We start from the raw sequence: 26420 nt of genomic DNA on the forward strand, positions 1-26420 counted from the left end.
CTGTATACTAACAATAAACACATGGAAATTGAAATTTTAAAATATATTATTTATAAACACACAAAGGAAGTGAAATACTTGGGTATAAACTTAAAATATTTAAGGACCTGCATGCTGAAAATTATTAAATGATGATGAAAGAAATAAAAGAATATCCAAATGAATGGAGAGATACACTGTGTTCATACATTGGAAAACTCAGAGTAGTACAGATGTCAATACTCTCCAAACTGATCTACAGATTAAATGCAATTCTGATCAAAATCCAGCACAAAGTTTTTTTGGAACCAAGAAAAGCATATTCTAAATCTTATCTTATATGGAAAAGCAGAGGCCTTAGAATAGTTAAAACAAGCCTGAAAGAAAAGAATAAAATGAAAGCACCACTATACCAGATAGTAGGGCTTACCGTGTAACTATAGTAATCAACATAGTTTGACAGCTGAGAGAGACACAGATCAATGAAATGGAAGAAAACACAGGAAAACAGCTTCATAACCTTGGGAGTAGGTAAAGATTTCTTAGGACATGAACTATAAAATTAAAATGGATAAATTTGACTTGATCAAAATTTAAACCTTCTGCTTTGCAAATCACACTCATAAGAAAATTAAAAGATCTCTTTTGAGATTTTCTTAACTCAGGAAGTTATGTAAATTTTAAGTTATTAGGTACTTTGTATTGCCTTAATTTAAAAAAATAAGTAAAGTTAGTTAGAACCCTAGTTCAGATAATTTGCTACATCAGAATGTACATATTTGTATAAGTAACAACTGGAATGAAACTCAGATACAAAACGATCTTAAATGCCCAAGTGCATTTTTGAGGATCAGCTAACTAAACTCAGTTCTTCCTTTAAAAAAAAAAAAAGATAATTATGTTAAGTGAAAATCACGCATAGACGTGATACACTTCATACCACAACCAACTAATTTTTAAAATAAAGGTTCTAAGCAAAAGAACTCAATTTCATAAAGATATGGGATTGTTATTCACTGAGGCATAATGCCCACTGGACCAACATTAACCCCTTATGATGCTCAGGAGGGTACAGTGGGTAACCTGGAGGTGTCATATTTGTGGTGCAAAGAAATCTCAACTCTGTGTACATATTTATTTTCAAGAGACATTTAACAACATATTGTATCTCACTGTTGCATGAATGATTTAAGTTGTTACAAGTACACCAACAGCCTAAGCCTTAATGGATTTGTGTTGGTTAAGACCTTTACAATTACAGAACTGTAGCACCAGAGACATGATAGGTTTAGAGAGAAACTTTTAGCTAAGCAATAAACTCTATAATTAGGAAGAAGATGCTGATAAATTCTACAAAGAACATCAGACATGACATTTGTTGCTTTAGAATCTCTGAGCATATTTATAGGCAAGGCAGAAGACAGAGCATCTCAGTTTAGTTTTAAGATACAAAATACCACTATTCTTAAGAAAAAAATCACAATGTTGTTGCACATATTGGAGCCCACAAAAATCATAAGAAATGTGGTGTTTTCTTCGCAAACCTGTTTCCCGGTTAGAAACAAAAACATATTGTTGACTCATACAGAAATTCAAGCCAGAAGAAAAATAGTATTAGACAGAGTTGATCAGATGAAATCCCAAGTCTGTGTACTTATTACTTACGGGAGAATCATCTAATAACATACTGTGTCTGCTTGTTACATTTATGTTAATAGTGATTATCTCTCACGGGAAAAAGATTCTGTGTGTATAACCGGAGGCTTAAATATTTACTTGCTTCTCTCCTAGATCAGTCCATGCCCTAGAACTTTAGGAGTGAGATATGTATGGGAAAAGTAGTATCCGGTGATTTGGTTAGATCTGAACTCCTAGCACCTAGTACAGAGTCTGGCACACAGCAGATGGTCAGCACATAATTGCCGAGTGATACAATGAGGAAGAAACAGTTGAGAACAATTTATTTAAATTTGTTGAAGAATATTTTACCTGTGCAAAATTTCTTCCTAAGTCACCTTAAGAGTGTGCCAACAAGATTAACAGATACAAACACTATACACAAAACAGATAAACAACAAAGTACTACTGTATAGCACAGGGAACTATATTCAATAGCTTGCAATGACCTATAATGAAAAAGAATATAAAAAAGACTATATATATATATATATACACACACACACACATATATATATATGAATCCCTATGCTGTATACCAGAAACTAACACAGCATTGTAAATTAACCCAGAGATATGGGAAGAACCATTGGGATTCTAGGCCATTTGCAGTTTCGGTCTCAAAATGCCCTGGTGATTTAAGAGAGACCTTCTGAATGTCTGTGATAGTTAATTTTTTGTGTCAACTTGACTAGACTATGGTACCCAGTTGTCTGGTTAAGTACCAGTCTAGATGTTGCTGTGAAGGTGTTTTTAAGATGTGATTAACATTTAAATCAGTAGGCTCTGAGTAAAGCAGATTATTCGCCATAATGTAGGTGGGCCTCACCCAATCAGCTGAAGGCCTCAAGAGCAAAGAAGTAGAAGGATTTTGCTTAAGACAGCCACATAGAAACCCTACCTGAGTGTCCAGCCTGCTGCCCTGTGAAAGTCAGACCCACAATTATAATGCAACATCAATTCTTTTCTGAATTTCTAGCCTTCCAGTCTGCTCTGTGGTTTTGGACTTCCCAGCTCCCAAACTGTGTGAGCCAATTCCTTAAAATCAATCAATCTCTCTCTTTCTATACTTACTATTTACAGATATAGGTACAGATATATGTTCTGTTTCTCTGGAGATCCATAACTAATACAGATTCAGCTACTGGTCAGTGAGATGCTGCTGTAACAAGTATTAAAAAAAAAAACTTACAAGTGGCTTTGAAATTGAGCAGTGGAGGCTGGAAGAGTCCTGCCTTGAGGAGACTGCTGGTAGAAGAAGGATCTAGTGAGGGCTTTCAAAGGAAAGAGGAGAGCTATGGAAAAAGCTTCTATGGCCTTAGAGAATACAGACACTGTCATGAAGAGAATGCTGCTGGAAATACGAGCGTTAAAGGTGTTTCCTGTGAGGTCTCAGACAAAAATGAGGACTGTGTTATTGGAAAAGGAAAGAAAGATGATCTTTGTTATAAAGCACAGAGGAGTCGACTGAACTGTGTTCTGTTGGGTGGAAAACAGAAATTGCAACTGATGAACTTGGATGTAGGCATACCTCGGATAGTGTGGGTTCAGTTCCAGACCGCTGCAATAAAGCAAACATGGCAATAAAGCGAGTCACACAAAGTTTTTGGTTTCCCAGTGCATATAAAAGTTATGTTTACACTATATTATAGCCTTTTAAGTGTGCAATAGCATTATGTCTAGAAAAAAGTACACACCTTAATTAAAAATATTTTATTGCTGAAAAATGTATCACCTGAGCCTTCAGTTAGTCATAGTAGAAACATCAAAGATCACTGATGATGGATCACCATAACAAGTACAATAATAATGAAGAAGTCTGAAATACTGTGAGAATTACCAAAACGTGACAGAGACATGAAGTGAGCCAATGCTGCTGGAAAAGACGGCACCAGACTTGCTTGACGCAGGGTTGCCACAAACCTTCAATTTGTAAAGAAAATGCAATATCTGCAAAGTGCAATTTAAAGTGAAGCACAGTAAGACGAGGTTTTGCCTGGATGTAGCTGGGGCGATGTCTAAGCAAAGCACTGAAGGCATGGCCTGGCTTCTCTTTGCTGCTTACAGTCAAGTGTGAGAGGAGAGAGATCAACTGAGGGAATTGTTTGGCAAAAAGAAACCAGAACTTGAGGATTTGGAAAATTCTCAACCCATTTATGTTGTAAAAAAATGAGAAAGCATGCTCTGGAGAGAACTCCCAGGGTGTGGCTGGATAACCATTTGTGAAGAGATGAGGCATGTTGCTTGTGGAGCCCATTAACCATTTCCACAGAAAGGCTGACAGCCTGCACAGAGATGGGACAGGGTGGAGAAAGGCTGTCAGGCTTCTGGGATTCTACAGGCAGGGAACAGGCAATAGGGCTCTCAGGTAGAGAGTAACAACCCCTGGGATGGGGCCACTTCTTCAATTCCAGAGGGTGGGGCAACTTCCTTGGTGTTAGAGGGCAGGGCCCCACCCAGGGCTGAGGGGGTGGGGTCACCACCCCAGTGGGCCTAAAGGACACAGCATCTGGCCAGAGGATTAATCTCAAGCATTAAAATCTAATTCTAACAGAATTTGCCCTTTTGTAAAGGGAATGCCTATCTTATGCCTGTCCCAGCATTAATACTGAAAACAGAAAACTCATCCAGTTTTACAGGTTCACAGATGGAGAGGAGTTTTGTCCCAGGATGAGTTATACCTGAGTTTTATCCATACCTGACTTAGATATTTAAGATGAGATTTTGAGCTTAAGACTTGATACTGGAATGGGTTAGGATTTTGGGAGTGTTGAGATGGGGTGAATTTATTTTGCATGTGAGAAGGACATGAATTTTTGGAGTCAGAGGACAGACTGTTACGGGTTGAACTGTATCCCCTCCTCCAAATTCATATGTTGACATTCTAATCCCCATTACCCCAGGATGGGACTGTTATGGACTGAACTGTGTCCACACTAATTTGTATGTTTAAGTCTGAACCTTCAATGTGATAGTTTCTGGAGATGAGGCCTCTCAGATATACCAGGTTTAGATGAAATCATGAGGGTGGGGTCTTCATGATGGGATTTGTGCCCTTATAAGAAGAGACACCAGTCAGCTTGTGCACAGGTGTGCTCACGTTCTCTCTGCCAAGTGAGGCAGCAAGAAAGCAGCCATCTTCAAACCAGCAAGAGAGCCCTCAGTGCAGCCTGCCCTAGCGCACCCTGATCTTGGATTTCCAGCTTCTAGAACTGTGAGAGATCAAGTTTCTGTTGTTTAAGTCACCCAGCCTATGGTATTTTGTTTTGGTGGCCCTAGTGAAGTAATACAATAATCTTATTTGGAAACAGGATCATTGCAGGTGTAATTAGTGAAGTTAGGATGAGGTCTTAGGGTGTGTCCTAAGGGCAATGTCTCTGGTGTCCTTATTAAAAAGGGAGATTCGGACACTGAGATAGACACACACACACAGATGATATGAAGAGATGAAGGGAGAAGATGGCCATCTACCAGGCAAGGAGAGGGGCTGGAACAGATCCTTCTACCACAGCCCTCTGAAGGAACCAATCCTGCCAGCATCTCGATTTCAGATTTCTAGCCTTCAGAGCTTTGGGACAATAGATTTCTATTGTTTAAACCACCCAGTTTTGTGGCATTTTGCTGCAGCATCCCTAGGAAACTAATAAAACACCCCTGAAAAATCTTGGGAAGCCTGATTTCCTGTTGGGAAATACAGAACTTGTGAGACTCATACCTGCGTGGGAAAAGCCAGATGTGTTGCTATACTAATAAATACCCTCGAAGCTGATATTCTCCATTTTAATAAATGAACAGTTATGTTGGAGAATGAACATTTGCTATGCCTATAACTATCAAAAGTCATGAACATTCTAGCCACTCTGCTGTAGATAGTTGAAGGTTTGGGTATTTATTGTTTATGCAAAATACTGTAATTTCTTTTTACCTTACTCTGTATTAAATTCAGGTTGGAACTAACACTTGTATGGGACTTGGTGTTTTAGAAGAATATTCAATATGTTTTTCTAGAATAATGCCACATGTCCACATTAATTTAACTATTGGCTGATACAATGTACTATTTTATGACAAGCAATGTAAACTGAATACCCACCCACACGCAGGGGGAGGTGATTAGGTTTATTTTTTTAATAAAGGTACTGAGCACTGAACCCAGGACCTAGTGCATGCTGGGCACGTGCTCTACCACTGAGCTATACCTTCCCCCCTAAACTCAATGTATTAGAAAATTTAAAAGTAATATTATTAAGACCTTTTAGAGTTTTTGATTTTAAAATATTGATTTTATTTTCAGCAATAAACTACTGATTCAAGTATTTGGTTTTCAGTTACAAAAGAAAGTACTTTAAAGACTATGGTAGAAACTAAAGTCAAAGCTTATAATGCAGTCTCCACAGCAACACGGGAAGGAGCAGAGCCTGGTGGACCAGATGAAAGCCACAAACTCTCAGTTTCAGACCTTAGCATTAACTCACCACAGAAGGCCGTGTTTACATCTTGGCTTTTCATTTTTGCTATAAACACAGGCACTTCTGGCTTTGCACAACAAAAGGGTGTTGCCTAAGTCCTATGTATCTAATACACTCATTTTATTAAACTAATACTATTATATCAATGTTCTAGAACAATGTAAGATATTCACACTGATTTCTGGGTTGAAGCAGGGGAATAAGTAACGGTAAAGAGAGTATGTAAACAATAAGTTCCTCAAATCTCATTTACCGATAACACAAAAGTGACTTCATTTGAAGGATCTACTTTATTTTCACAAGTTAATAATCACGATAAAAAGAAACTTTATCTTTTTAAACAGGTATTTAGAATTTTATCAGCTACTGGCAGAGCCATGCTGACCATACTGAATTGTTTTCATTTTCGTATTTTCAGTAAGGAAAAGTCTTCTGTAGGAAATTGTGCAACAACAATGCATAAGGATTTTACTATAGTTTGATGAATTAGTTAAGATTTTACTATGACGATATCTTACTAATAAGAAGATTATTTGCTAAAGACACACACATGAAAGGAAGTTTTAAAAGACTCTGAGCTATAAAAATAGATAGTAGTTAACATTTACTTAACCATCCTGGGCTCTTTAGATGAATGAGCTCACTTAATCCTCACAATGACCTTATTAAATAGATTTTATTACTATGTTCATTTTATTGACAAAAAGATGAAGCTCAGAGATGTGAAGTAATTTGCCCAAGATCTCTCAGGGGAGGAGTCAGGATCAGGGGCTGTGCACTTGATCTCTACTCACTACTGCATCTCATTGGTGTGTCTATTTCATTTGTCACTTTTACTCATGCAGTAACACACTCAAATTCTGATTCAGTCCTTTTAACTCTAATTTAAATGGAATTTCACTAAACTTGGTGATCTGATCACCTATGATCGGAAGTAGCAAATTAGAAAGGTTTGGAGGAGGGCTTCTGTAGGCAGGCATGGTAAAGCAGGAACGTTAAAAAAAAATACATAAAGTTGAAACAGGGAACTGAAAGTATAGCAAAATAGGATTATTCAGGGCAAGAAGAGATAAATGCAGTTTGGGGGGGAATGGGTAGAGAGATGGAAAAGGTAACTACCATTTGCTGAACACCCATTATGTGCCAGGCGTTTGCCTTCATCATCTGCTAATCCTCAGATGGCCCTGCCCAGCAGGCTGTTCTATCCCCATTTTCGGGCTCAGAGAGGTTCTGCACCCTGCCCACGCTCGCTCTCATTCTAAAAAAATGATTACAAAGGAAACGCTTCTTGGCAATGAATAGGGGTAACAAGTTATCTGGAAAATGTACTAACCCAAAATACCACATTTGATGGATAAGTGAGGTATAATAGTACTTTTTTTTTCAACTTTGAAAAATGTGAACTTAGAAGATCCTAAATTTAGAAAATCTATATGCTGAGGTTGTGCTAATAGGAGATTTTTCATTTCATGTCCTATTTTTAATTGTCTGGTATTCTTTTTTTAAACTACCAGTATGGGGGTTTTTACTTAGTGAACATTCTTAGCAAATTCAAGGCACTGTGCCAAGAAACAGAGAGCGGCAAGAGAACGCCATTTGGAAGGGTTAGAAACTCAGAACAGAAACACACGCTTGCGCGCACGCGCACACACACACATGCAATGTTCAGCCACACAGCTTCAGCCAGCAGTGTGAACTAAATGGAAGGGCTGGGCTGGACCTGTTATATAACAAATACTTCGCTCTTACATTCCTTATTGCCTAAAGACTATTGTGAATAGGGGAATAGCAGGAAAATACTCCTAAAAGAGTGAGCTACTCTAAATAATACATACAGTAAAACCGTTCTGTGTGTGACCAAAAATGGAACAAAGGGAAATCCAGCTTTCCTGTGATGCTGAAAATGCATTTGTTTCACTTAGCTGTGCCGCAGGAAGCACTCCATGCCCCTTTGAAACTACTGACCTAATGACACTTCTGTGCGTGTCCTCCACCCCTCCCCACGGCCCCGCCCCTCACCCAGATGTAAGCTGTGGTGCCCACTTAGGCATGATTACCCCTGGTGCAGCCCTGCCATTGGCGTCTCTCTCAGGGGAAAGAGCTTAGGGTAGACGATGGTGAACATGGGCTCACTACACCGGTGACAGTGCCCCAGGGGGCAGTGCAGCAGCTCCAGGAGACTTCTGGGTAATGAGACTGGAGACAGAAAGTTCAAATCTGGAACACAAGAGAAAATCACGCACAAATAAAAAATGAGATTTCCTTGAACTAGGCTTCTTAAAATATTTCTCTTTGTTACCAAGCAAGTCCAGTTAGTTAAAAGTACTGTATGCTGAAGATTCTGTGATCTGACAGGCACTGAATAAAAACATAACATTATTTGGAAATGAAAGAATTTTTTTTAACATTTTTGATACTAAAAGAAAACCTCCTTCTACTCTTTGAAGAGCAACCAGAAGCTGTCCTGATGTAGATGCAAGTAAAGAATAAGACCAAATGTTCTTCAAGAACAAAGGCTGAAAAGGCATTGTTTACCTCAAGAGGGTCTGTAACCTTCTATAAGAGACAGAGAATAAAAAAAAAAGGACTGGGAATGAAGACTAAAACTGACTTTCATTAAGTTCTTCCTAAATCTACCTGGCATTCAGAATCTATCAAGCTAAATTATATTTACTGAAAAGAATGCAAAAGGGAAACAAAAAAATCAAAGAAAATGAAAAATAATGAAACCAAGCTTTTCCTCATCTCACTCCGATGAGCTGTCATTAATTAAAAACAAAAACAGGGTGCTTCTTTTCAGTTTAGTCTGAGCTGCAAAAAAGAAATGTTTCAAGCAGAACATCCCAGTGGCCCAAGCAATCTTGAGCACAAATGAACAATGAGTTGCTCTGATAGCTAATATCCAGTAGAGAGAGAAATGGTTATAATGAGGTAAAACCTAAAAATCACTGAATCATCTTTGGGAAGGAAATACAAATGATTTTATCATCTTTTATATCTGTCAAGACTTGTCAATAACCATTGAGAAAAATGTGGTTTGCTCATAGGTGAATAATTTCAGTTTTGTGTTCGGTTTTAAAAAACAACTTAATTTTGTACTGGACATTCCTGGAAGGTTAACGTTAGATGTTTATGTATGGACCTATTTTTTTAAGCAAAACAAAACATTTAGCAGTTTTAAAAACACGTGAAATGTATTTTCTTATTAGTATTGCCTAGTGCTATCTTAAAGCAGCTCAGAGATCCACTCCACCACCTACGACATCTACATACTGCCAAATCCTTCCAAAACCAAGAGCCGGAATGCTGTGGTAATACTGCCTAAGGCTCCTGATTATTCTCCCCTAAGGTAGATAAATTTCTCAGATGTGAGGAGGCTACAAGGCAAAAGCCTGCTCTGTTAGAAGAAGTACCCAACTTTGTTTTAAGGATAAGATCTTTGCAGATTTTTTTCTACTAAAGAAAGTGCTCCTGCCAGCCTTCTCACTTCCACAAATATATGTTCCCAAACACCAATTTCTTTCATTTAAACCACACAGTTTAACGTTTAACCTCTGTCCTTTGTCACTGAAGACCATATTTAGTGAATGCTTCTCTGTCTGTAGGGGATGCTGAAGAGATCAGTGTTGATAAAGTATTAAAAGTTTGCTCTTTTAAAAAAAAGTCCCATTGCACCACAACATTCATGTACTTAACGCCACTGAACTAACTGAATACTTAAAAATGGTTAAAATGGCCAATTTTATGTCAAGTATATTTTTACCACAATTTTAAAAAACGAACACCAGAATAGCATAAAACATCATTTCTGAGCTCACTGAACAAAAGGCAGGAAAAACAAAAAAAGAAAAAAATGAAAAAAGAAAAGAAAGGTCCCCTGTACCTTTCAGAAAGCTGTGGTAGGTGTGATGCAGACTCCTCATGGCCAGCTCTTGCAGAGGCAGGACATGATCGTTCTCTGTCCCGATGGCCTTCACTTCAGCAGGGAGGAAAACGGTGAGTTGCCCTGATGAAAAGGAAAGCAGCTTCACCTCGGAAACTTGAATGGGAGCACCGCAGCTACAGAAACACACATGTTCACAGTAGTATTAGCCAAGAGGAAACAATATGCGTGCCAATAAAAATGTGTTAATCAAAATATACATTTAAAATTTTAAGGCACTGCTGACTTACCAGAATTCTTTTCAAAGTGAACAGATGCTATCCTGGGTTCCTTAATAAAACCTGGCACAGAAATTTAAACTCATCATTTGGAGCTCACCTAAATTATTGCTGAGGTCCAGGCACTTCCAGGAAGGACAAACTTGGTAGGAACTTCCCTTCACAGGAGCTACACAATTTGCTTTGTAAGCTGTATTTATCTTCATTTTCTTAACCTTTCCAAGTTTATGTTATTGAAATTTTCAAAATTAAGAGGAAAAAAGAGTACTCTGTTAAGTTATAGTAACTTGGTTTAATAGAATTTTTGTGTGGGAAAAAAGCCCTGCAAAGCAAATAGATTTTTAATCTTAGCAGATAACTTTACTGGGTCCTTCCATAAACTTGTGGAGAAAATATTCTTGGCAAAGTCTACTGAATAAGCCAAGTCACGTCGTATTCCCTGTAGCCACTCTTAACCAGAAGGCAGAGAGGTTCTTGTTACTTTAGCTACAGGGTTATCAAAACTCAGGTGTCCGACCTCATTCTACCTCCTGTCTGACACCACGAAGTTATCTAGGAGTCTCAACACTTTTCTTCTCTAAAGATAAACAGGTGCCAACAAACCTTGGCTCTCCAGACACAACATGAGATAATCTCTCTACCCGCAACTGGAAACAGGACTAGAAGGCAGAAGTCCTTGGCTTACTTGTTTATCAGATGTTCCTTCATTTGCTCACTCCTTTCATCAGAAAATGTTTCTAGAGCAACTACTATACACCAGTCAGTTAAAATACTTAAGTTAAAAAAAAAGATGATCCCTTTGAAAAATGTAAAAATTACAATATAATTTTTCTAATATTGGATCAGAAAAAACAGAGGAACTGACTCTGTCCAGGGAACTAGGGAAGATTTTACAGAGAAGACAGTATCTGACCTAGAACTCAATTAATTCTACTCAATCAATTTCTCCACTGGGCTCAAGAAAAAGAACTTCTTCATACGGCCATGCTGGGCCCCCCGAACCTAGGCAAAACCTATATCCCAAAGGGAATCAGTTTTTCCAAGTTCTAACATTAGAGTTTGGTTTGCCTTCTTCAACAGCATGAAGTATTCTGTGTCTGGCTCCTTTCGTTAACATTATATTTCTATGGTGCATCCACGCTGCTGTGTGTTACTGTAGTTTATTCATTTTCATCGCTGTGCAGTAATTGACAATTGTATGGGCTGTTTCCGGTGTGGGGCTATTATGAACAGTTTTGTATATATTATTGGATACATATGAGCATAAAATTCTGTTAGGTACACACTTAAGATCAGAATCGAGCTTATTATAGTGAGGAGAGACGGACAATTAAAAGATAAATATATGCTAATAGAGTGAGAGGGGAGTGAGAGCTGTATCACCTTAGACAACATAATCAAAGAAAGCCTTTCTGAGAAGGTGACATTTCAGCAGAGACTTAATGGAAGAGAAGAGTGCACTCAGGGAAGCGGAGCTCAGTCACAGCCTGGCAGGCACCTTAAACTGAGGACAAGGAACTAAGAGTTCAGGGAGTCCAAAGCAGCAATTCACAGGACAGAGAACCTCAGAGGAGGGAGATGCAGAGAGAGAGAACTCAGGAGATCTGCACAAGGTCCCCCTTGAGTATTCAGATGAGTACTGATCAGCACAAGCACATGAGGAAACTACCTGAGGCTGGAGAAAGGATGAGCTCAAAGGATTAAAGGTAACAGTGCCCAGCGGTCACACAGGGTAGGAAACAGTGCCTGTTCTTAACAGTCAGACATGAACCTCATAATTAAAGGGACACTGAGTAGAGTGCACAGAAGGGGTCTTATCTCAGTAGTGGTGAATAATGAGCACTAGACTGAACACCATTCCATTCTCACCTAACAAATCTAAAAGCCATATCTGAAAAGATTCAATTATTTCCAATTAACTTAGTTGTGTCTCAAAACATATATCAAGAATAGCTATATGAATATAAAAATATCCAGCACTCAACATCGTAAAATTCACACTGTCTGGCATACAACCCCAAATTACTGGGCTTTCCAATAAGCAAGAAAATATGACCTGTAATAAAGAAAAAAAAAATCATGCAACTGAAACCGACCAGGAACTGACAGGTGTTAAAACTGGCAGAAAAGGTCATTACAACAATGATTATAATTACTGCATAGAAGAAGGTCATGTTACATACATAGCTCTCACCTGAAGACACCAGAAATAAGAGAGTGAATTAAACCCTAAGTAAGTAAAATAAAAGAAATAATAAAGAGATTCAAGAAAATCAATGACACAGAAAACAGGATAGAGAAAAATCAATTAAAATAACAGCTGGATATTTGAGAAGATCAATAAAATTGGTAAGTCTCTAACCAGATTAATCAGAGAGAAGACACAAATTACCAATATCAGAAATGCCCCGTTTCTGCAGATAATAGAAAGGTAAGAAGTAATGTTACGCTAATACAAAGTCCTTGAAGGACAAAAAGCACCAAAGCTCACTCAAGATACAGAGAAGTTCAACAGCCCTACATTTACTAATGAAGTTGAAATTGTAGTTAAAAGGTTGGAATACTTCCCAACTCATTCTATGAAGCCAGCATCATCCTGATATCAAAGCCAGATGAAGACATAACAAGAAAAGAGAGACAAAAAACAGTATCACTCATGAATGTAGATAGAAAATATCTAAACAAAACTTTAGCAAGTTGAATTCAACAATGTATAAAGTCACTATGACCAAATGAAGTTTATCTTATTAATCAAGATTGTATTAACCTTAGAAAATCAATGTAATTCACTATTTTAAAACCTAAAAAACTATATAATCATATCAAAAGATGCAGAAAAAAGGTCTAACAAAATTCAATACCTATCTCTAATTTTTAAAAACTCTCAGTAAACTAGGAATAGAAGGGAATTTATTCATCTGATAAAGGATATGTATGAAAAAACAACAGTCAATATTATACTTAATGTTGAAAGACTGTTTTCCCCATAAGTTCAGCAAAACAAACATGTCTGCTCTCACTACTTCTATTTAACATTGTACTAGAGCTTCTGACCAGTGCAATAAAGAAAGAAAAAGAAATAGAAGGTGACTAGATTTGAAAGGAAGAAGCAAAACTGTCTTTCTTCCCAAAAGATATGACTGTGTATGTAGAAAGTCCAATAAAATCTACAGAAAACCTACTGGAACTAATAAGCGAGTTTGGCAAGTTTGGAGGATACAAGATTAATATACAGAATCATCTGTACTTCTATATGGCAGCAATAATCAACTGGAAATTTTTAAAACTTTAAATACCATACACAATACCATGAAAAATATAAAATACTTAGAGACAAATCTAGCAAAAGATGTCCAAGACCTGTACACTGAACCCTACAAAAAAAAGCCAAGTAATTAAGACATTTATTGTGATCATGGGTTGGAAGACTCAATATTGTTAAAATGTTAATTCTCCTCAAATTGATCTATAGATTCAATGCAATCAAAATCACAGTTTTTTTAAAAAATATAAATTGAAAATACAATTCTAAAACTTGTACAGAGTCTGATTATAAAATTTATATAGAAATGGAAAACAGCAAGAATAGTCAAAAGTTTTTGAAAAAAATTTAATACTTATTGTAAAATTATGATAATTAAGATATTGTCAAAATAGACAGATCAATGGAACAGATGGAGTATCTAAAAACAGACCCTCATATATATGGACAACTATTTTCAACTAAGGTACAAAGGCAATACAGTGGAGAAAGGATATTATTTTTTAACAAATTGTGCTTGAACAATTGTATATCCATATGCAAAAAAAGGAACTTCAATCATACCTTGTACCATATACAAAAATAAACTCAAAATGAATCATAGATTTAAATGTAAACCTAAACCCTTAAAAATTCTAGAAGAGAACATAGGAGAAAACCTTTGTGATTTGGAACAAATTGATAGACTGGACTTTATCAGAATAAAAAAATGTCTGCTCGTCAAAAGGCCCTGTTAAAAGAGAATGAAATGGTAAGCCATGGTCTAGGAGAAGATATTTGCAAAGAATATACAGGATAAAGGACTTGTATCCAGATCTACAGAGAACTTTCAAAACTCAATAATAAGAACACAAGCAACCAAGGGAAAAATGGGAGAAAGACACTATATCAAAGCAGATATATGGATGGCAAATAAGAAATAAAAAGAGACACACCACAAAAGAAATGAAATTTAAAAACTTAATGGAAATATACACTACATACTTAGGATAAAATTTAAAAGACTGATCATCCCAAGTGTTCACAAAAATATGTAAGAACCAAAAATCTCTCATATTGCAGGTGGGGATGTAAAATGGTACACTGACTATAAGGTATGCACGGATTTTAGACTGAGTGGGAAGTCTGCCCCAAACCCCTGTGCTGTTCAAGGGTCAACTGTATATGGATGGCAAATAAGCACATGAAAAGCTGTTCAACATCAACAGTCATTAGAGAAATGCAAATTAAAACCAAGAGGTATTACCAACTTATTAGAATTTCTGAAAGGGAAAAAAAAAACCTGACAAGAACATTCATGAAATACTAAATAGCACAGCCATGTTGGAAAAGTTTGACAGTTTTTCATAAAGTTAAATACACACTTACCACACAATCCAACAAATGCATTCTTATTTACCCAAGTGAAATAAAATTATGTTCACGTAAAACTCCATACATGAACATTTGCAGCAGCCCATATCATCTTATTTATATGACACTCTGGAAAAGGTAAATTATAGGGGTACAAAACGGACCACTGTTTCCACGGAGCGAGGGTGTCTCCTGGAGAGGAAAGATTCATTTCAAAGGGAGATGGGGACGTTTTGGGGGTGAATGACCATTCTAAACCATGATTACAATGGTGGCTATATGACTGTATGCATTTGTCAATATTAATGGTGCTAAAGCACAGTCCTGGAGCCCTCTGCCCTTTGAGTTGCTGGGTTATGGGGAGATCTTAAGGGAAAAGCAGACACAGTAGTGGGGGATCTCAGGGGCTTTTAGTTCAACAGCTATCCACTAACTTGTGTAGAAATACTTCAAAACTGCCAATAATTTAACAGCTAGTATGGGTACACTCGGGCAAACCAGCTGCACACTGGCCTATCAACTGGTGCCAAAATTTATACGAAAACTTTCTCAGTATTTTTCTTTGATCTGCTACTTTGCCTTTCTCCCTCTTACTTTCGAAACCTTTCTTGACCCTAAGGAATCACATAAACGTGAGAGTCTGTAGCAGTACGGTTGTGACTTTGAATATTTCTGTGGGTTAGAAAGGTACCATCCTTGAACCATTTTGTGAAGATGAGGAAATAAATTTAAATTTTACTTTATAATTATTATTTGATTCTTAATATGGAGAAAATTAGGATGAGGGGATCATATCCAAAATGCTATTATGCAGTATGTCCACTAAGTCTGGAAACACCAGCAAACACACAACACATGATTCTTTTGAATGATATACTACAGTATGTGGTGTGATGATTAAATTTTTGTATCAACTTGGCTACGGCACCCAGATATTTGGTCAAACACCAGTCCAGATGTTTCTGTGAAGGTATTTTTAAAGATGAGATTAACATTTAAATCAGTACATTCTGAATAAAGCTGATTACCTTCTACAATGCTGATTGGGCCTTATCCAAGGAGTTGAAGGCCTTTAAGAGAAAAAGACTGAGGTCCCCCAAGGAGAAGCTCTGCTTCCAGACTGCCTTCAGACTCATGCTGCCACATCAGCTCTTCCCTGGGTCTCCAGACTGCTCTGCAGATTTCAGACTTGCCAGCCCCCACAAACATATGAGTCAATTCCTTAAAATAAATCAATCTCCCTCTCCCTCTCAGTGCCCCCCGGCCCCCTACCTACACACACACACACACACACACGCACCCTGTTGGTTCTGTTGCTATGGAGAAGCCTGATTAATACATGTGGTAAAACAATATTATTTGTTTCCAAATGTTATAGCTATACTTTAGTATGAGAATTCCTGAGCAAAACCATGAAACAATAAAAATACGAGGTAAAAAGCAAGCAAGTCATTCATGAATATTTACTTTATACCGTTACTGCCTTAACAGCTGCTGCTTCTTAACCTTACAATTGTTGATGAACTCTACAAGGACACTGTCCAAAGAAGTTAACAATATTGGGTAATAAATAAAGGTTCAGAAAACTGAAAGTCAGACTTTTCCTAATGCCTTCCTCATCTCCAATAATTAAAAGGATATGTTTATGAGAGAAACCACGGGAAAGACTCACATTAACAAGTAAGTGGATCCTCATTTTATGTAAGGCCTCATTTCCCTTTGATAATTCTTTTAGCAGAAGTTCCACTCTTTTCTACTGGCTATAAACAGCTAATTAAATTCATTTTATGATACTTCTATTAAATGCCTCCTCTACTTAACCCTGGAGAAGAGCTGCAGCTATGCAGAATGCAGGTTGCAAGGGAGGAATTCACACGAGTTAGGAACCTTTCTGCTGGCCATGGCCAACCTTCCTTAACCTTCTCAGAGACTATGTATCCACCCCACTATGTGAAATGATGCAGGAGCGAGAAAGGTATTTTCCATCCCTGTTCTCAAGAAGCTAGTAGAGGGGCTCAAACATACAGAGGTGATTCTAGACCAAGGAGAAGAGGGAGGCAGTGTATGCAGTGCAGAGGTTAGCAGTATGGACAATGAAGCAGATAATAACTCTACCCCCACCAAGCTTTGTGACCTGGGACACTTCACTTAATCTCTCTGAGCTTCAATTTCTTCACTTCTAAGACAGAGATATCACAAGGGTTGCTGGGAGGATTATGTGCATTTGCAGATAAGTCAATGAGTACATTGCCTGGCACCACAGTAAAGGTTAAGCAATGTTCACAGCTGTGCTCTCTTTTTATCATTATAATAATTTTTTTTTGGATAATACACTACAATACATGATGTGATAGTTAAATATTTGTATTAACTTGGCTAGGCCATGGTACCCAGATATTTGCTCAAACACCAGTCTAGATGTTGCTATGAAGGTATCTACTGTTCAAAACTTAAGATTAGCATGATGATATTCCAGGGAAAGGGAACAGGGATTCAATTCTGTGAATGCACGGGGCAGATGGGATTAAACAAACAGTTCCCACTGGCCAGAGTGTCAGTACACGGAAGAGAATAGCAAATGGGCAAGAAGGCTGGAAAGGTCCGTCTCTTGAAAGCTAGAGTCACTCATCTCAGTAAGACATCATCGTGAAATGAACTGTCAGTAAAGAGAGACGGAAGCTCCATGATATGTTCAGTATGCAATAAAATGAAATGCTTATTAGTTGGCAATTTAAATTTTTAAAAAATTTTTATTTTTTTTTATTGAAGTATAGTCAGTCTACATCATGTCAATTTCTGGTGTACAGCATAATGTTTCAGTCATACATATATATACATATATTCCACTTCGTATTCTTTTTCATTGTAGGTTACTAAAAGATATTGAATATAGTTCCCTGTGCTATACAGTAGAAACTTATTGTTTATCTAGTTGACAATTATTAAGCCTTAGTATCTTTGATTTCTAACTCAATAGTTTTTATTATTTTAGAATAAATGGTGAAATGGTTACAGAAATGATTAAACATTCCAACCCTTAAATGGGTTATTAAAATGAGTTGAAATTTGTTACAAATGTCAGGACCGTCAGCTTAGGTATGCAGATACTTCGTAACAATTATCACACAATTCCCTCTCAACTCAATGTTTTCAGAGCTGCCATTCAACATTTAATACTAATCAAGCTAAATGTACAGTGACATCATTTTGCCACCGAGATTATGCTCCAAAACATGTATGTGATTTAGCAAATTAATTCTTATGCATTTTCAAACTTACCATTCCACCTACCAAAGTGTTAAAAGTCAAGAATGTTTAAATTCCCTTACCAAAAGAACCCAAATTACTCTCTTTTAAACTTCAGATAATAAACTGTCATCCACATGCTCACTACTGTGGAAACTGCTACCAGATTAACCCTCCTTTTCAGAAAGAAAAAAAAATATTTTTTTTCAGCTTAAAATAGGAGGAAAAGGAAAGTGGTTCTGGAGAAGGAAAGAAGTTATGCCATGCAGATAGAATAAGCCTTGGTTTAGACAAAGGGTCTTACTGTCATCTTGGCAGGGCCTCCTTTAAGGCTTAGTTTTGTTCCATCTGAGAATGCATTTATTCTATTTTCATTCTTGAAAGGTATTTTTGCTGGTTGCTAGGGTTACTGTTTTCTTCTTTGGCACTTTAAAAATAGAGTTCCACTGTTTTCTGGCCTTCAGAATTTCTGATGAGAAGGCAACGGTCTTTTGAATCATTCCTTTGCATGTAGTTTGTCATTTTTCTCTGGTTGCTTTCAAGATTTTCTATTTATCTTTGGTTTTCAGCAGCTTTCCCTGTGTATGGTTTTCTTTGTAATCTATACTGCTCAGGGTTCACTGAGTTTCTTGAAAATGTAAATTTATGTCTTTTACCATATTTGGGAAATTTTTGGACATTATTTCTTCAAGCAATTTTGTTGTTGCCCCATCTTTTAGTATTCCCGTTTGGGGATGCCAATTATACACACGTCAGGCTTCTTTGTACTGTCTGGCAGGTCCATGATGCTGACGGTTATTCTTGTTTTTGATCTTTTTTTCTCTATGTTCTTCAGACTGAATCATTTCTTTTGATCTACCTCCAAGTTCACTGACTTTTCTCTGTTACACCATTCTGTTGTTAAGCCCATTGAGTAAAGTTTTTATTTAGATACTGTATTTTTCAACTTTAGAATTTTCATTTGTTTCTTTTATAGAGTTCCTATTTTTCCAGTCTATTCATTCACTGAAAACTTACTTTTCTTTACTTCATTGAGAGTAGGTGCTTTAAAACCCTTGTCTGTCAATTCTAACATTTTGGGTCATCTCAGGTTGGTCTCTGCTGATTATCTTTTTCCTTGATACTAGGTCATATTTTCTTTATTCTTCAAATGTTATATAATTTGGAGTTGTATCTTGGACATTTTGAAAGTTATATTGTAAACACTCTGGATTCTGTTATATTCCTCTAAAACTTAAAAGGAGTATTAATATTTTTGTTTTAATAAGCAATTAATTACTGCATTGGAATCAAACTACAGACTCTGTCTCTTGAGTGACAGCTCAAATCACACTTTAGTATTATTTTTTTTTAATCTGTAGCTAGGCTGCTTTATGCTTGCCCCATGGTGGTGATTCAGGTATCCAGTATTGCTTGTTTGAGGTGTGTGGGCAGCCCACACACACAAATGGACTATGATTCAAAGGATATTTTTTGGTATATTTATCTAACTCAGAACTTGGAATGCATTTCTCATTTGTTACCTTGAATGGTTATCTTAACAAACCATTTAACCAGTTTGTACCCAAATCCAGCTATAATTGCTGATTTACATATGAAAAAAGCAAAGCAGTGGCTTGGTTTTCTTTTTCTCATATAATCAGACAACTGAGAAAATAACTCTGCTACAGGACCACTTTTACTACTAAGTTCTCCTGGGTAAGCAAATGTGCCAATTACCACCCTTCAAAATTCTAACATGGGAGGGACTTCTTTATCTGGGTAAAATATAGAAGAACTGAAGACATTTACTCCCATAGTAACAATAAGAAAAATCCAGACAAAACAAAAACCATACTTTTCCAAGAAGTCAGCAAAGAGCATGGATGCAAGGAAACAGTAGCCATCCTCCAAGATGGCTCCCACGATCCTCCCCTCCTGGTATTCACTCCCTTATGCAGTCTCCTCCCACAATGAATAGGGTTAACCTGTGTAATCAATAGGATATAATACAAATGGCAGTGTGTGCCTTCAAGGCCAGGTCATAAAAAGATAATCCCATGCTGTAAATTTTCATTACTCTACTTTTCTCTTAGAGTATTTATTTTTTGTATTACAGTTATTTTTATACATTAGAATAAACATCTAAATTATCTTTTCCACAATTCTTAGCACAGTGCTGACTTGCTAGTTAATGCTCAATAATTATTTGACAAATAAATGAACATATAATAAGGAGGAGCTAACTTCACATTTCTATGAATATCAAAGATAATTTTGTGAGACTTCTGAGATTTTTTGAAACTGCAACATTTGTTATTTGCTATTTTTATATCCATTTATATGTTGTATACCCGATTCTCTATTTTCCTTCTGAGATATGAATCATACACATATCAGACTTTTTAATACTGTGCCACAGGTCCCTAAAGCTGTATTCATTTTGCTCTAATTCTCTTAGGCTTAATCAGAAAAGGGTAATATAAGTGTTTCAGATAGTACAGTATGGCAGAAGCTAGTGTGTTCCTATGATCCAGGCCTACCTCTGGGCTAGAAGGAACCTGTGATGGCAGTGGAGAGCCAAATGTGCTGATCCTTTGGTTCTCAGCTTAATATCATCTCCTTAGAGAGAATTAGCAGCAAGTTTGTTTAATTACTGACTGTCTGGATCCCTGGCTAGATTATGAGGCCCATGAAAGCAGGTACTGAACTGGAATTTTGAATACATTTTTGCCATAGAAATATTGTATAAGTAACAATAATTTTGGGGGTGTAAAATGGGTTAAATAACCTTTTAATGAGCTGGCTAGGAGTATAACCACCAGGACTGCATCCATAAGAAAGGCATTCTGAGTTAAACCAACAGATGAAAAATACCTTTGTATCATAGTTCATTTGTATGTGGGATGGCCTATACTCCAAAAACTACTAATATTAGAAAACTGATTGTTTGATAACTGCCCTTTTAATAATTTTATTTATCTTCTTACTACGATTACCAAAGGAAGATGCTAATAATAATAAAAAGTGTACACTATCTGCTAATAATTTGCACATTTTGCCTTACTATTTATTTTCTCAAAGATTCGCAGCTCTCATAAGTCTCACAACTTCTGCTACCAGATACCAAGTCTACGATAAAAATATATCTGTCCCTCTGCCCTGCACAAATAGAACTTTCTGACAGTCAGTAACATCCACATCTAAACATCTAAAGTAGAAGGCTCTTTATCTCAAGTAAAAGCTATTTCTTAGTTGTGGTAGAGACTTAAATCACATTTCAACGCAGCCTCTCAAGGCTCTGGCGTGGGGAAAACTGCCTTCAGCCTTGGAGCCTGCTTGCATCATTCCATGTATCTTGGTGATTGAGTGCATTTTACTTACCACTTGGAAAAATGAGGCATATTATAGATGCTTTAAGAACTCATTAGGATTAATGAGTGAGTAGTATCACAGCTGTCACATAATCAGCCGCAGAAAAGTCACTGAGCTAAAAACTCCACCACATACTCTATTATCTATGCTTCACAGAAGGTTCTGGAATACATCTCTGGGCTTGTATTTCATCAGCCCATACAGGCACTGAATTCATCCAGGGCTCTTCCAAGATAACAACTGCATAATTTTTCCTAGGGGATAGCCACAACTCCTAGGATTACCCTCTCCGGAGCAATCACCGCTCAGTGCCCGTCCCCTGGCACCAGGCCAACAGGGGAATGGCTGCATCTACGTACAAGCTTGCTGTCATCCCTTTTCTTGCCAGAACTACATCTAGTATGAGCCAGGTTGTGTAGGATGTTTGAAATTACAAGGAGAGAGTCAACATGCTGGCTAAGCAGCCTCAAAGGTGTTACAAGTATCCTTTGGCTGCTTAAGTGAGGAAAGTCAGGCCCGTCAAAAGCAGGTTCTGGCAGCTGAGTTGTCCTGTATGAAGCTCACACCACTCTGGGAACCTCTTTCAGGTGGTCCTGTCTCACTGCTGTGGAAGGAGATGCTGAGGCCATCTTTCTAAAAGCCTGACTGAGAAGGAAAGATTATCGCTGCTCTGAAAATAATAGCCTAACATTTCCTATTAACTGAAACATCTGTTTTGGTGGCTAGAATCATGATCTGTATTGAGGGATTATTTCAAATGTTGAGTTCTAAATATTTCCATTGAAGTCCTAGATACTAGGGCTGACAGTGTAGTAAAATTGTCACTGCAATGGAGCACAGAGAAAGAAAAGCTTTGAAATTAATGCTGATTCCTCCAGTTTCTGTGAGTGATACTACTGAGTTTATAACAGTATGCATGGATTAATTTTTCTTTTGACTGGAAAATAATAAACAACTTACTGACCGAACGCACAGCTTACTCACTGAACTCAAGTACGATACTCTCAATTGCTTGCTCAACATTCTTGGCTTCTAAGGGTATTTGGTTTAGCACATTAAGACGAAAGGCAAAGTTGAACAGGATTATTAAAAGTAGTGTATATGAGTTTTACCAGGATCAATAATGGAGCAGAAACAAAACCAGCAAAAGCACTGAGTGATAGTGTGAAATGTGAAAGCAGCCTTACCCGTTGCACCCGATGACTTTGTTGTACAGATAGGACGGCAAGCCTTTCAGGTGAATGTTGTTATCCACGTACACATACTGTAGTTCTCGAGATCGACCTAAATCTGGATTAGAAAGAAAAGCGCTGTAACTCCTATAATGCACCAATATAATGTGAAATGTAAACATTAATACACAATATTAGAATAATTCAAAATTTCTGCTCTGGAAGCAAAAAACGTTGTAGATTTAACGCTAGGTGTGAAATTATGTCAGTTGCAATATGAGATTCTACATCAGAAAACATGAGTGCTGCAGAATTACTCAACCCAACTGAACCTTGATTATTTAAACTATAAAATGAACATTGGGAATATTATTAAATTTCCTCACCACATAAATATTCTATGACTTTTAATAAACAATTTTTATTTAAGAATAAAGTTTGTTATAGGTCATTTAGTTTCATATTTTTCCAGGAAAAAGTGTTACACAAACTAAGTTGGCAGCTCAGTCTACAAAAGCCTAGTTCTGCTCTTATATCGAGATTCACTGTGTCTCACCTCCCCTGGGCAGAAAGATGGGAGGAGAGGTGAGGGAGGCCTGGGGATCAGGCCCTGGTTAGGCTGGGACCTCAGCAGCCAGGTGGATGTGGGAATGGATGGAACTGCCCATGGCTGCAGTAGGAGGAAGAAGCAAAGGGAACCCCGAGTCCCAGTCCCCAGTGAGGTATGAAGGTACAAGTGGATGGATAAGACCTATAGGACAGGGAGTAGGGCTGGAATGGGTTTGTACTAGGAATGGGAAGAGGTGAGAAAGGGGGACCAAAATGAAGAGTCTGCAAGGGGAGCAAGCTGCTAGCAAGAGGTAGAATCTAGATGTTTCCCAGAAGTAACTGGGCAAGTGGTGAGGTGGAGCAAAGACCGGAGGAGGATTCAATAAGGAAACAATGGCACAAAGTACTGGAGGTGATGTCTGACCGACACAGGCAGCAGAGACACTTCCAACTGTCAAGGTCATCCCCTCCCGTCCACTGCGTGCTGCCCAGGATATGTTTGACCAGCTTTCCTTTCCAGTCCTGTCATTCACAGGGTAGGACTATTTGTCTTCATTGTCACAGAGGTGCACAACAGAGTCCTCAGTAGCCCTGCCAACTCTCTGCCCCCTGAAGCAAGAACATAATTTTTGAACAGTTTTCTATAGTTCTGCTTGTGAAAATAGGAAATAGGCAATAGGCTGGAAGATATCTTTTCTCCCCTCCTTCTATGGTTTAGGAAAGACAAAGGCCCAGAGAACTAAATTAGGAGGTTCTGAAGCATATCTACATTTCAAAAGAAAACCCATTTACCCATTAAGAACCTTTTAGGCACTACAGTAGGCCTTGGGGATATAGATGTGAATATGATACTGAGGACAGACATGAAAAATGATAACTGTAATACAATATGATCACTGCTATTAGAGAGGCTTGTATAAAGTTGTATGGTTTCACAAATGGGTTTTTGACAATTGGTTACATTAAGAGGGAGGTGGGTAATACATAGCTGAGGTAAGGAAGGGTTCATCATAGAAGATGGTAGGGAAGGGTTAACATTACCTCCTCTTTTCCACTGCAAGTCCTATCACAATTATCTTGCCCAGGACTAGCACTGGAGCAAGTTACAAAAAGAGGAACCAAAATTGGGAGCACTGGGAACAAGCAACAGAAGGGGAAGTGGCAACTCTTAGGGAGAAAAAAAATTACTGGGCTACTGGCTAGAGATACCCTTTCCCAGTGTGGTGGTTTTAAGGTATCTAATAAGAAAATAGGCAGGAATGCTGTTAGGATTTCAAACAGTAAGTCACACAAGGCATTGTGGCTTCCTCTTTGCTCTCTCCCTTGATTACTCTTTCCAAAGACAACTCCTTTGTAATGAGGGCCCTCCAGCAGCTTTACTGGAGGGGAAATGAGGCCTCCAGCCAACAGCCATGTGAAACATTTTGGAAGCAGCTCCTCCAAGCCCCAAGTGAAGTCTTCAGATCCCTACTGGCCCAAGACTGTTCCTCCCGTTAATTTTAGCATGCACCAATGCATCGTTTGCAACAACTATTACATGGTATTTATTCGTTCTGCCTACACTTATTAACTGAAATTGTTACCAGAGAGTGGGTTCTTGTCTCATCACAGAAAAAATTCAGAGACGAGATGCTAAGTGAGAATTTATTATGTGATAGTACACTCTCAAGGGGAGAGCAGGCAGACTCAGATGAGTAGCTGCCCTGAGTTTCTTTGGCATGCTGGTTATATGGGGTATAAAAATGAATGGGCAGAATATTCACTGGGGAGTGAGGGGTTTGGGGTCCTATTTCCTGATTTTTATCCCAGCTCCACCTTCCCCAGGGGAGGAGGGAGTTTTGTCCTTATTTAGTCTGGATCAGAAGTGTCAATGACGTCAGTGCACAATGGGTACTTCTTATCTGCAAAGCTAATTTTATTGTAATGAAGGCATAATGAGAAAAAGATTTTATTTTGGACACGAGAGATTTCCACCTTTTCCTACTTTTGTCTGCCTCCAGGACCCTTATTTATCACCCTAAAATGTGTAGTTTCCTATCAGTTTGGAGGTTCCTGCTTTTTTTCATCTGCCCAAAGCCCCCCACTGTTTATAAGATGTATGGTTTCCTGCCATTTGGCCCATGCCCCTTTCTCTGCTCATATCTAGTTATCTATCTGCCTGCTCCAACAAAATTCTACTGTAAGGAAGAGCCATCCCTTCTTCCCCATTTATTTATTTGATCTTTTTATCAGTATGCATTCATGAATATTTATTTTATTTTAAAGACTAAAACCCAATACCATTATTGTTTACTGTGTTGGTTAAAATCTCCCAGTTCTGGCAATTAGGAGCACTTAAGGTTGGCCCTTATGTTCTTTCAACAAGTTTTTATCCTTTTTAAAGTATCTCTCTACTTTCTGGCACCACAAGATATTCCAAGATCAGCTTGTATTTTTCCCTGCTCTAGCCCTGAAATCAATTACTTCTACAAGGTGCCTTAATTCCTTTTAATGGGATACGGTGTTTGGAAACCAGGATCTGAGCGCTGGATGTGCTCATACTATGGGAGTCCTACTCCCTCACAACTCCTTTGATATACAGACAAATCCTTTCATCACATATAGAAATCTTCAGACTTTAAAAGCATATAGAAAAGTCTGGAATTAAAAAAAAAAAAAGGATACTACATTGATAAAGTACAAATGAGCTCTCGTCCCAGAGTCTGCTTGTCAGAGCCCACAGGGGTCTCGAGGGAAGATTTCTTTACTTGAGTTTATGCAGCAGTAAGGAGTGTAGGATACCAATTAATGGAGCAGGAATACCGTCTTAGAGTAAGAAGACTTGGATTTGAATTCTTGTTCTTCTATTTACTAAATGTGTTCCTCAGTTTCCTCATCTGTATAAAGGGGGAAATAATGCTGTCCCTTAATTTTAGTGAAAACTACCTACAAAGTTTATAAATTATCAAGCACAATTCTTGGCACACAGCCTTCTCCAATATATGGAAGTTATTACTATTCTCATTACTAGTGACATTTTTGGAAGTGTGGCCTACAGTAGAAGGCCAATTAAGAGAGAATTCTCTTTGGCATGCAGCAAAAGGTACTCTTTTCTATACTTTAATTGCACAGAAAAGAGTTGGAGGCAATAGCCTCTAGAGACAATGATTCATCTCTTCGAGCCAAGGACACAAAATGGGACATGACAGAGGAAACGCC

At 37.8% G+C, this 26420-nt stretch overlaps 1 protein-coding gene across 1 annotated transcript in view; it reads right to left on the bottom strand.

The window, feature by feature from the left end:
- Window positions 1-26420, bottom strand: part of LRRC28 (leucine rich repeat containing 28) — a 103078-nt gene that overhangs the window by 11159 nt on the left and 65499 nt on the right. Inside the window, exons 7-9 of the mRNA XM_031440488.2 lie at window positions 22689-22791; window positions 10009-10184; window positions 8183-8342 (exon numbers count right to left, since the gene is read on the bottom strand). Coding sequence (XP_031296348.1) covers window positions 8183-8342; window positions 10009-10184; window positions 22689-22791 — 439 coding nt within the window. The remainder of the gene's footprint in view (window positions 1-8182; window positions 8343-10008; window positions 10185-22688; window positions 22792-26420) is intronic.

This window comes from Camelus dromedarius, chromosome 29 (genome assembly GCF_036321535.1).
Source record: "Camelus dromedarius isolate mCamDro1 chromosome 29, mCamDro1.pat, whole genome shotgun sequence".
NCBI classification, from domain to species: Eukaryota; Metazoa; Chordata; class Mammalia; order Artiodactyla; family Camelidae; genus Camelus; species Camelus dromedarius.